At 35.5% G+C, this 12,387-nt stretch overlaps 1 protein-coding gene across 1 annotated transcript in view; it reads right to left on the bottom strand.

Moving 5' to 3' along the window:
• The window catches only part of LOC114143653 (ephrin type-A receptor 6-like), a 52,186-nt gene that overhangs the window by 32,417 nt on the left and 7,382 nt on the right, over positions 1–12,387 (bottom strand). Inside the window, exons 2-5 of the mRNA XM_028015892.1 lie at positions 10,593–10,657; positions 899–1,027; positions 262–411; positions 13–174 (exon numbers count right to left, since the gene is read on the bottom strand). Coding sequence (XP_027871693.1) covers positions 13–174; positions 262–411; positions 899–1,027; positions 10,593–10,657 — 506 coding nt within the window. The remainder of the gene's footprint in view (positions 1–12; positions 175–261; positions 412–898; positions 1,028–10,592; positions 10,658–12,387) is intronic.

Raw genomic sequence — 12,387 nt, 5'->3', positions numbered from 1 at the left:
AGTTCAACAGACCTTGACAGAGACAAGGGCAATACAAGCCCCTACGTCTTGAAATGCTAAGTAGAAGCCCTTCTTTGTCACGGGCCCCACCTCCCTGACCTCTGTATTGAGACGAAGTACACGATCTCCAAGATCTGTCTGTGTGAAGCTTTCATCTGCTGCAATAGTGTCCACCTTAAATCCAACAACAAATACTTTGTGCTTAGTTTTCAGATATGACAGCAGTGTACCTTAGAAATATAACATCGTTGATCAGCTAACCTTGGCATAGTCAGTAGGGCGAAACCGCGTTCCTCCAGGAAGCGGTTCATCCGTCTGCAGATAAAAGAGGTTGAAGGTTTCCTTACACGTGCCAGACACCCAGGGAATGGAGTTACAGTCTCTTAGTGTGAAACGTAGCTCTACATATACCTGAGTAGAAACGTTTTCAGAAACAGAAAAAAAAATAATAATTTGTGAGCATCTTTTTCATCATTTTAGTTTGGGTGAACATGTCTGCTTTGGCTCAAGAACAGATTTGGCTTCCTGTAATTCTACTATTTAATTGGCTGCATTTAGAATGTTGGCATAAACTGTGCAATAATTAACTGTGCGCAAACATCTTGGGAGACAATTATTTAATTTTATAAATGTGCAAAACAAATAGGAAGCACTCGAAAGTCTACAATAATATCCGCGCTCCTACTTATTTTGATGCAGCATTCTTTCAAGAGCAACATTTTCTTATTCTAAAATTTGCCCATCATTTTTCTTGTATGAGATGTCAAAAAGTAAATTCCCTCCGGGGATTAAGACATGTCCTCTGTCTAAGCTGTGACAAGCAAAACCCTGCTCTTGCATAACTTGATTCCAAATGGATTTCACAAGAAAATGTCTAGCGTAGCAATATGGTCCAGACCCGCTGAGCAGCTTGTCGCTGGATCCATCCGGATCGCAACCAGTTGTTCTGGTTTGGCTCCATCACATGGCAAACCTGAAAGGTGTGAATGGGTCTGTTCTGTTCATCCATTTCTGTGATGGCATCCCACTGCAGACAAGTATCAGACAAAACAGACACATATACTGTAAGTAGTTAATGCAATGTTAAACTTGTGAGTCTTCTTAAATGTTCGACATAACTTTTATATATTTTATATTTATATATACAGAAAATCATGAAAATTGAGAGAGCATGAATCAGTTTTGCTAAAGTTTTCAATTAAACATCAAACATTCAAACTCATTTGTTTTCTCCTCTTTAACAATCAGAGCTCGAAAAGCCCTGAAACATCGGCAAGACTCATCCATTAGAAATACAGCAGCTGATATTGTGCCACTTGTACAGAATATTATTGCTCAAGAACATTCGCTTTTTGTACCTAAGATTTTTGAGCAATAATGTCCAGCTGTATGAAGATGTTTTTGTTTCTATTTGCGGAGAGAGAATGGCAATATTAAACATCACAATGACAGTTTTCATGCAACTTTAAGTTTCTGGAATTCAATTTTAAACACATTTTAAGGGGAATTATATTTTAATTTCAAGCTAAAAATCTTTTTGTATGCAACTTAAACTCTTTACTATTTGTATTTACTTTCATAGCCTACAGAGTGAAGTCTACACTGCAACATTTTTCTCAGGGCATTTTCAGTCGGTGTTCTTCCACAGATCATCAAGCATGGTTAATTAGATTAATTGGTGACTCAAATTAACCTGTGGAGGGAAGAGGGGTTTCTGTGTTGGACATGTTATAAACTCATGATCTGTTTGAGGAAGCTCACCCATCCACTATCCCAACCCTGAAGCCGTGAAACATTTTATATATCGTACCTTTAAGTCTTTGAAAAAAAGAATCAGCGTGATGAGATGGGGAAAGTAACCACCACCTGACAGTTTGTTCCTGCTACACCGACACACACACACCTTCTATCTGGGGGTGTTTATGAACAGCAACACACAGACTTTAAAGATGTAACAACGCCTGGTGTCCCACAAAATCATTTTCACTTCCATGCTTTGACCAACATAGCAACATAACACACATATACTGTACATACATATGCAGAAAAAATTTACATAAATAAAATTGTAAAATGTGGTTTTGTTAGTACAACTTAAGGTATTTTAAATAAAAGCTGGGGAAATGTTTCTCCAAGATGGTTTTATTCATGTTGTCAGATGGGCTTTAGGGTTCCATTACAAGCTTACAAAATATGGGAGAATTTGATCAATTCCTTAATTTCTCACTTATACCATTCACAGTCTGCAATCCATAAGATATAAATAAGTTAGTTTTTCCTCTGAATGACTAAACCTTATTTCATCAAAATGAAAATTACAGTGATCAAATCTTATACTGTGTTGTCATGGATGACAAGGATGCATTCACAATATATTCAATAAAAAAGAAATACCAGAATTTATGGGAATTTGTGCCCAGCAAATTTCCCTAATCAAAACAGCAGCCTATTAAAAAAAACATCTACATATTTTTACGTAATAAAATTTCCTGTAAATTTCAGTGATCAGGCATTCAGCCAATCATGGATGTAGAAGGAGAGAAAATTATTAAAAATACAGTAAGCCATAAAAGATACATACAGAGTACCTCAGGTAAATTTTAAAATATGACTAATATCAGTTTATCATAGCCTCAAAATAAATTAAAAGACAATATTTAAAGCTGAGCACAGAGACTCTGAGAATCAAACAGGAAATTAAACAACTGAGGTAGAGTGTTCTCAATTATAAATTATTGAATAACACTTTAACCTTGACTGGAGTGCGCCAAAAGCAATTAATCTTATATTAATTAAGCTATGTAAATTATCTCTATGTGACACCCCCAGGCCAAATGATTAATCAATCATACTCATTTTCTCTTTCACTTGGTCCTCTGGTCATCTAACAATGCTGTTCCTGTCCCTTAATAATGTTTAGTAAACTTGTTAGACTGTAATTATGTGCAGTTCTTTGTGGTGTTAACTTAAAAATAAGAGTACGTTTGGTTTTGCAGAGTGTTCATGCTTCACAATATTTTCTGCATGAATACACCCTTATATACAATTCATTAATTCAAACCATTAAAAATGCATCAAATGTGTTTAACTCAACTGTTTTTCCCCTCACTAAATAATCTGATGCCTGCAGGGATGTAAACTGTTTTAAAAGGAATCTGGTCTTTATGCCAGTTCACCATTTCATACTTTTGGAATTTTGTCATTTTGCTCTGTAAAATGGTTTGTTTACATTTTCAAAAAAAACATACATGTTCTCAGGGACAAATGTGGAACACTACAATGCAAAATATGGAGACAAACTGATTTGGACCTGTTATGGTTACATTTATTTTCAGCAGTGTCTTAAACAAAAGTTACTGGAAAACTTAAGTTACCGCTTGTATTTCAGAAATTCAAACTCTAAAATAAAAACATATATATATTGGCAGCTTAAATACAAAAGATCTTAATAAGGTTTAGGAAATAATCAAAATATACAATATACAAAAAATACATAAGCAGTTTGTAATAACTAACTGGAGCATTCTTTGTCATTTTCTGTATTACCACTGTTGCATGAAAATAAAGTCACCAGAAGGTCAAAAATACCAAACTTTTTTAACACGTGTCTTTGGGAAGTGGAGTGACAGCAACTAAAAGGGAATTGCATGAAACTCGGGTTAAAACTGAGTGATTTGTCCTGATTACAAATAATTGAAAGTGTTAGAGAGATGATTAGATTACAGGCGTTAAAAGTGTTGCTGTGACATTAGTAGTGTTACTTTAGCTTTTAATTTGTTCACAAGCAAGAATCCAGCCAATATAACAAAAACTATTTGAGGATGACTGATTGAAGCCTGACATTTTATCAGTCTGTCATGATTTGTACCAATTCATCCAGTGATAGATTTTTCATTATTTCAGCTTTACTTTATCTACTTTCATATTCCATATTAAAAAACATTGTCGTTGTTTTTTACAATACCAGGATGTATTTACTGAATAAAATTAGATTTCATATACAAATAATAAAACCGAATCGGGCCTCATTGCACAGCTCCCATGTTTTATGTAAGAGGAGCCTATTCTCTCATTTCAGTGCCTCCTTTGGAGAACTTGAAAAGAAAACTGAGGATCTAGAAAGAATTGTTTTGCATATGATCGGCATTAAGTAATTAGAGTTCCATGATGCATACAAACAAGCAAAAATGGTGATTTGTCACTGCATTTGCCCCAGCCTTTGAAAATGTACCCCTGGGATAAAACATGGTTCAGAGCAGATAAAACAAATGCGATGAGTATGAAAGATGAGCTGCAGCTCAGACTCTAAGAAGCGATCAGATCTGTGCTTACTAATCGCTTTGACTATTAGTAACAAGCTCAGCAGACAGTAACACGGATTGTAAGAGCAAGAGGAGAACAAATTAATGTACAGAGGCTCGTAATAATGTTGCAATAGGATGGTTCAGTACAATATTTTGAGACTTTCATTCCTACAGGTTACTTTGCATTGGTAATGTGATGAAACATCACAAAACACAAAACTAAGATCAAAACTACCGTAAGGACGCTTTCTGTACCCATGCTTGTGTTGTCTTGTGGTTATTCATTTGAAATATTTTCAAGACCATACTAGATTTATTCATGCTTGCAGCACAGCAATTAATTTTACTGTTTGCATTCATTTTTCGAAGAAGGGTGAAAAATAATACAACAGTTAGTCAAAACACATAAGTCTCAGAGAATTAAAAAAAAACTTAAGGGTTCAAAAAGTTGAAAATAGGAAAAGCTGTTTTGCGATGCAGCTCGGTTTCCATCATAACTTTGCATTGTTCAGGGTTTTTTTAGTTTTTCAACTTCTGTATAAGACGTACAACCTTGAGACAAAAGTCCTTGGCAACGCAGCTTATCGGGCTTTTTTCAAACATTTGATTATTTGTCTATCTGTCATACCTATACAAAGAATTACAGATTGCGTTATGTCGTGACCATGCCAAGTGATGTTTTTGAAAAGCTTATGCATTTCTCAGTCTTGCTCATTGAATTTATAAACCTTGATTTGTTCATGTATAGCACTTATTTGGTTCTGTTTTGTCAATTTTAATATTAAGATGGACTGGCAGAAAAAAGACAATAACTAAACCAACTAGACAAGGATCAAACAGCACATTATGTGTATACAATAAATCCTAATGTATAACCAGGACTCCAGAAAGGGCACTTAACATCTTAGGTAACATACACATCTTATATCACCTCCTGAATAACTTTCCTTCAGATTCTCTCCTTGACTTCTTGATGCGCAAAGCCACATCATTGTGCAGAGATGTTCAGACATTCCTACAAATACATTTTTTTTTTCTTTCATCATGTTTACCAGCAGTATAAGGTCTATATTCTCAGTTTCTGACGGGTGCCTTTGACAGCCACTGAATTTATTCTGTCTAAAGTTATTAAAGTTTAGATGCAACTTTGTCTCACAGATTCCTAAGGACACTGCTAAGAACCACATCAGACATGAGGGAGACCCATGTGTTCAATGACGCTATGCAACAAAATGTCTCTAGGTTCACAGTCAGGATTTAAGTCGAGGCTGTTGATAAAGTTGTGTTCGTCGTCACAGATGATCAGAGGTTTTTGTTTGTCTCTTGTCAATCACAGAATCCAGAATTTAAAAACCATGATGTATCTAGCAAGAATTAAGTCCTTAAGGTGTGTTTGGATTCCTGTTTTTTGTGTGTTCCCACATAAATGCTCAGTGGCACAAACTCCTTATCTACCACTGCAGATCTGTCTGCACATCACTGCAGCAAAACGCTAAAATGTTTTGTGCTGTTGAGCTAAAACATGTCTACAGTCATCTTCACCCATTCTCAGATTAACAGTATTGTGGAACATCTTAATCTGCTGTTGTTGCTCTTTAACACAACATCATCAAAGACAACAACAACAACAACAAGGGGACATAAAGAAACGGGAAAAGTAATTTAAAAAAAATTCAACATTTTTGGAGACATTCCTGTAAGGGTTTAAATATTTCATATAAAGACATTTGGATGTTGAGAAAATTAGAGACGCACATATACACACACACACCATCCAACCAATAATGCGGACATGCTGCGTTGCTTGAGCAACAAAGGTGGGGGCTCTCATCCCGTTGCAGAGGTTTGAGGTTTTGATTAAAACAAAGCAATTTGTCTTCGTCAGACTAAAGGGAAGAAAGAGAGTAGTTGTTATGGAAATATCATTAAATCTGTGTAGTTTTGATGAATTATTGATTTGATATGAATCTGGGTGGCATCGTGCTGTGCTTTTCTTCAATCACTTAATGCTCTTGTTGGTCCCCACTGCAATAAAGTCTGTTTATAGAGAAACAAGTAGATTCGTCCGTAGAGGTGTTTTCACTTTTAAAAGATCTACAAAACATGTTTGTGTTTATTGGTCTTGCTTAATTGATTTATTAAGCTTTTAATAAAAGATTAAAAACACCAACATTTACCCCAAAACTCTCTCTCACACACATATTACTTTGTGTTAGACTATACAGATTGTCAAAAAAACCACACAAAAAATCACTGCTGTTGCTATGGTTTCTCAGACCCAGGTGAAATATTTGTAAGAATGAACTTCACAGATTTTTTTTCTGTTTCCCTTTAGGCTTATTATAATATGATACAATCAAATTAGTTTAATCTCTGGATATTTTACTAGCTCTTTCAGTTATGCTTGTACAACATATTAACATTGCCCTTGCTTCTATAAAAGCAGATATACAAATGAGAATGTGTTTGCTTTGCTTTTTAAGCCTGATTTAACATTTTTACTTATATTTAAAGCAAATTTTTATTTTATACTTGATAGCAAAGAGAGTTATGGACTAGACTTGCTGTACCTAAAAGAAGTGCTTAGTTTAATCTCACATGATTTCAGAGATTTTTTGTGTTCTCCTAGTCCTTTGTGTTGGATTTTTACTGGTTTTATTTTCTGTTTTCTTGTAGTAAAGAGATGCTCTGTTCAAATACAGAGTATGTTTGTGAGTGATGTGCCATACGTCAGCATGTTGCCCTGTAGAGGTCTTGTAGTTTGTCCAGTGTCTACTCCACACCTTTTCCATCTGACCACATTAGATTAGCACCATCCCGATCAAAAAATTGCGGTGAATAGGTAAATATAGAAAATGCATGAGTGGTTTTATACTGTCTTGCGTGTTCTAATCTAAATCTTAAGGTATTACTATTAGTTTTTACCTGCACATCCTCAATGCTTCTGTATTTCAGGTGTTTTGAGGAGGAAAAAATGGGCTATTTTCTTGAGGGCATTTAATTGTTTTAATGCTACAAAAATTACCACATAAATTCAACTTAGTTTGTTATCAGCCACCTCAAAAAAAAAGTGTTCTTTTCTTTTGGAAAAGTTTGTAAAGTCACAAACATGGTTCCAAATTGTCTGTCATCTCAAACTAAAACTGGATTTTTATCTTATCAAGTCTGTCTCCAAAGAGCCTCCCCAAGCAGAAAAAGATTAACATAGGATAAAGTTAACATGTTGTGGTTAATCGTTGAAACAAATCTGTCAATGATTATAGTTATTGACCCTTTGCATATGATGTCAATCTTCAGAAAGTGGCCCACTCCACCACGAGGGAAGTCAAAACAACCTATATGTGCATTCACTCCTGTAAAGCTTGTTGGTGGCCAAATACTGCTTTTATTAACTTTATTTCACTGCAGAAATTATAATAGGGTGCTGTGCACTCAGCTACACATTTGGACAATTGTGCACAATTGACTTGTAAAAACTTTAATCGTAATCCTTTTGGTGAGGAAATAATATGATTGTTAGCAGCCATCAATCAAAAGGACTGGCAGCCCTTAGTGCACATTTGCAGCAAAAGCTTTTCATGAGGTAAAATGATTAACTCTACCTCATCATCATCTAGTCTACAATGTACAAAAAAAAGGTAAAAATCTAGAGCTTTGTATACGTTTAAGTTTGTTCCGGTATGAGGGGAAAACAGCATTTTTATGTCAGTGGTATAGATTATGTGGTGTGAATTCAGGTAAAGTTGGCAATTCGATCAGATCAACAAACATGCTATGTTTTATGCTAGGTACTTCCAATTTTTGTAAATATTGCTTTTACGATCTGAACTAAGTGTGCTACTTACACAGACCATTTAATCACGCTGCTAAATACTCTCGTCCCTCACTTCAAATGTGTGTAATTTTGCTGCAATGTGATTAGGTGACATAGCTGCTAAGAGTCTACGCTTTGCATTGAGAAAGTACATCCACATGTTTAGAAAAAATTACAAGTGCATCTTTAAAATTGTACACAATAACCAATTAGGCATGTTCTTTGGTTTTAAAGTAATACTTCAGTGTTGGGAATTCTCTTCTGGACAAAGGGACCTATGTGTTGTTGCCTCTTATGCTGTGCAGCGTTATGGACTGTGTGAATACTGCAGGCAGCTGAATTTGGACATTAGCTGATTTACTAGTGAAGTTTACATTCAGCTGGATGCTGTTTTAAGAGAAAAAGTGCAGAGTGAGCCAAAATATATTATTGCTGTTGAAAAATATGTATAGTGAGGTACTCTATGTTTTGACTTTCCACATTTTTTATCTGTAATAGCATGAGAATCTATAACATTCTCTAACAGCGGAGTTTAGTGATAGCTGGAAGTCGTCTCTCTGCCCTGGTTTTGTGTCACTTTTTAAAGTTGCACTACAGAATGTGGGATTGTGCTTTAGTTCCACACATAAACATTTTGAATGTTTTCATAAACCACACTCTACTTGTTTGGTACATGCGCAGACCAAACACAGGAAGAATTTTTTTTGGAATGAAAGCATGTAAAATTGCACCCCTATTAGTGCTGTAGTATTTCTAGATCATGGGGCAAAAATATTGTGTGCGCTCATATCTTTTGGAAAATCAAGCTTTGTTTAAATGAGTTTTAAATAAAACTGCGTTCACCTGACTAATTAGCATGCTCAACATCGAACACCTGGCTATAATTAAGATTTCTATGACATCTACTTACTTTTGTTTCTCTTCCTAATATATTTTCAAGCACATGCTGCTTACACAAATACAAAATATGCTTTAATCAACAATTTTTTATGCCACCACCCTCTAACTTTAGGGGAAGTGAAAACAACGTGCAGTTCTCTAGGGAAACAACAACCAGCTAGTGGTGCAGATACAAGATGACAGCTGGGTCAAAATCAAAACCCAAGAAGCAGAAAACTTCACAAAGCACATCAACACCGTGGACAGTAGCATCAACTTCAAAAGAGAGGATGCCAGGGGAACAGGCTGCCTTTTTGTGCTGCGCTCAGCACATTGCGGACATTCAGGTAAACACCGAAGTTTATAGAAATACACACACACAAGCCATCACCTGCTTTTATACTCCCACTGTCCCCTAAAAATATGAAAGGCTCGGTGGGGAGGCATGAAAACCCCAAAGCCCAAGGCAGAGCATGTCCCAGCTAAGGCACAAGAAGAAGAAAAGGAGCACACCAATTTTAATAAAGCACTTAATATCTGCGGACACCCCACTTGGGACTTCTTCAAGTCAGGCAAGAAATAACACAACAACGCTGCATTTATAACATGGAATCTGCAACACACCTGAACTGAAAGCTCGTGTGCGGCTGCTGCTCTCTCTGCTCACGGTTCACAAAGACATTCAAAAGCCCCACATCCATCCCGGATTCTGAGTCTGCCTTTCCCTCGGGGGAAATTAGTGCTGTTACTCTTCACTCCCTGCTGTCCTGTGCTTCGTGTTCACTTATGCTGAAAAGGTCAGGGCCCAGATTCCAAACACCAGCATGGTATATAGTCTATTTAACAAAGATAAGCTATGTTTCCATTTTAAAAGAACAGCCTTAAAGTCACCCTTTAGCACCGGTGTTAGCGGGGATAGAGACAGTTTTTCACAAGACTCCACTGCTGAAGAAAAAGCATGTTGAAGTTTATGTTAAACTTCAATAAACGTTTGTGACAAAACCTTTGGACAAACCTGTAAAATACAGGAAAAATAACGTCGGGGTCAGATGAGACCAGAATTTAGCTTTTCGGATCTCTGTGTACGCGCCATGTTTAGAGGAGGAATGGCATCACCACAACGTATCAATGATAATGTGATATACATTTTCTCTGATGTATAACAACAGCTAAGTTTAGAGATAAGGACATCATGTCTTTTGGCATGTGGAAGTGACAATCTTGAGACCCTAATAGAAGAATGAATAGAGAAATGTAGATTCCTAATATAAAGGTAACAATGATGTTGAACCTAGAACACCATTCAAGATCTCCAGATAATTTATAGTAGAAAATACTTTAAAAAAAAAATAATAGCTTTAAAATATTTCATATGAGGACGATTATCCCATGTATTACTCTAGTCTGTAACTACTAATAAACTTGAACATCTGGTTTGAATCAAGCTTCACGAGACAGAAATTAAATAAATGTTGGCATGTTCAGTACTAATCTTGATTGCCGTATTTATCTTTATATTTTTAAAGGTTTTTTCTTGTTCAATCCAAAGAAAAAAAAAAAATGATAGAAAAACTCTGAGAGGTAATTTCACTCACCCCATTAACTGGAAACGTCTTCCAATCCAGTTCTCCCAGTACTGTTGTGGTGTCCAGTAAAACCACTGCAGATAGAAAAGAGGTGAGAAACGCAAAGCAAAATGGGGGAGATGTGTTGGTGGAGCAGAAGAACAACCGAGTAAGAAGAAAAAATGACAGTGGGCAAAGTAAAAGAGAATAGAGTAAGTGCAGGAGAGGTTGTACAGTGAATTTAAGGAAGGGGAGAAATGAAGGTGACAAAAGAGGAAGAGAGCACACAGTAGTTATCAAGCTGTCAATGAGAAGCTTGCATAAGCTGCAAAGCTCTTAACAGATTCAACCACCTATGAAATAACAGCTTTCAAGGAAGTCCAGGACAACTCTAACACAGATCTATCCTCTTTCTGGCTGAAGCTTACAAAATTAGTACTTTCCTTTTCAAAGGTCAAGCTTTTTTTTTTTTTTGCAACATATCAAAAACAAACAATACAGAAATACCGGGGACAGACAGAAGCACTAGAGAGACAATAAAAGTCAAATTAAGAAAATACAGAGGTTTCCACTGTGAAAAATGGAAGCAATTGCAAATAATATAAAAAATAAACACAACCCTTTTACAGCTTTTTCTGGTAGTGAAGAAAAGTGATTAGTTTATGTCTGAAATCTGCTCAGGCTGACATTCTGGGATTATACGCTTGCATTAAGCCAGTCTTCACCTTAGCAGGAAGAGATGTGCGTTTAAAAACTAGTAAAGAGAGCTCCAGTGTGTTGACGAGTGGCAGCTTTCACACAGTGAACAGAAAACAGAATTTGGTTCTGTTACAAAGCGATATTTAACAGCTGTCATTTGTAACAAGTAAAGTACCTCTAGTCTAATCTTTTTTTTCATAAGGTGGGAAAAAGAATTTTGCTCTTTTTGCTACATTAAACACTAACAAAAAACATAAACACATGTGAACGAGTCACAATTTCTGTCAGGATTTGGCATAATCTGTCCTAATCAACAAAGAAAGTACAGATGCAGAGTAGTTTTTTTTACCATGTAGTCCCACTGAGAGTTTGAGTCTAGTTAAAGTGTTACTGCATTAAGAGATGGATTAACACATTTACAATTACAAGCTAATCAAACAAACATATGTTTTTAGTAAATGAAGGTACCCTGAAATAAAAAAGCTAATTCCACTAAAGCTTTAAATGTTTTACAAAGAATACATAGTTTTGACCAACTATAGTTATTGTCAAATATCCAAACCTTCTATAAACCTGCCAGCTCTTCACCTTTAAATGAATCTTTAAAACTCATGCAAAACCTCTTTCTAATTACAATGTAAGCACCAAGTTGTGACTTAATTTGAATTTACTACAGATAGAAGAGATGCAAAGACTTTGGTACAACAGAGCAAAGAAAAAATATAAATTAAACACTTAACAGATGATAAATTATAAATTAATATATCATTTTAAGCCATAATGAAGATACTAGGCAAAGACTATTAAACAGATTAGATTAAAACATTTAAAAATAAATAATACTCATGTCAAAGTTTGACTGTAGATTGTTTCATGAGATGGAAGAGGCAGAAAAATGTGTCAAACTTGAGAATGAACTAAAAGCAGCGGGTTCCTGCAACATAATCTAATTACACTGGTGATTTTGATTAGAGAAAAACAAAAAAGATGACAAAAAGTTTATGCTTGAAGATAAAGAAAAAACGCTTATTAATGATATCTGACATTATTTTTATTGATTTCATTGATAACCCATAGCAGGACAATTAGGTGTAGTGTGCTGTAATAATAAAAAGGAGATTGGCTT

The sequence above is a fragment of the Xiphophorus couchianus genome, chromosome 4, assembly GCF_001444195.1.
Source record: "Xiphophorus couchianus chromosome 4, X_couchianus-1.0, whole genome shotgun sequence".
NCBI classification, from domain to species: domain Eukaryota; kingdom Metazoa; phylum Chordata; class Actinopteri; order Cyprinodontiformes; family Poeciliidae; genus Xiphophorus; species Xiphophorus couchianus.
This window is presented reverse-complemented; position numbering and strand designations above follow the sequence as displayed.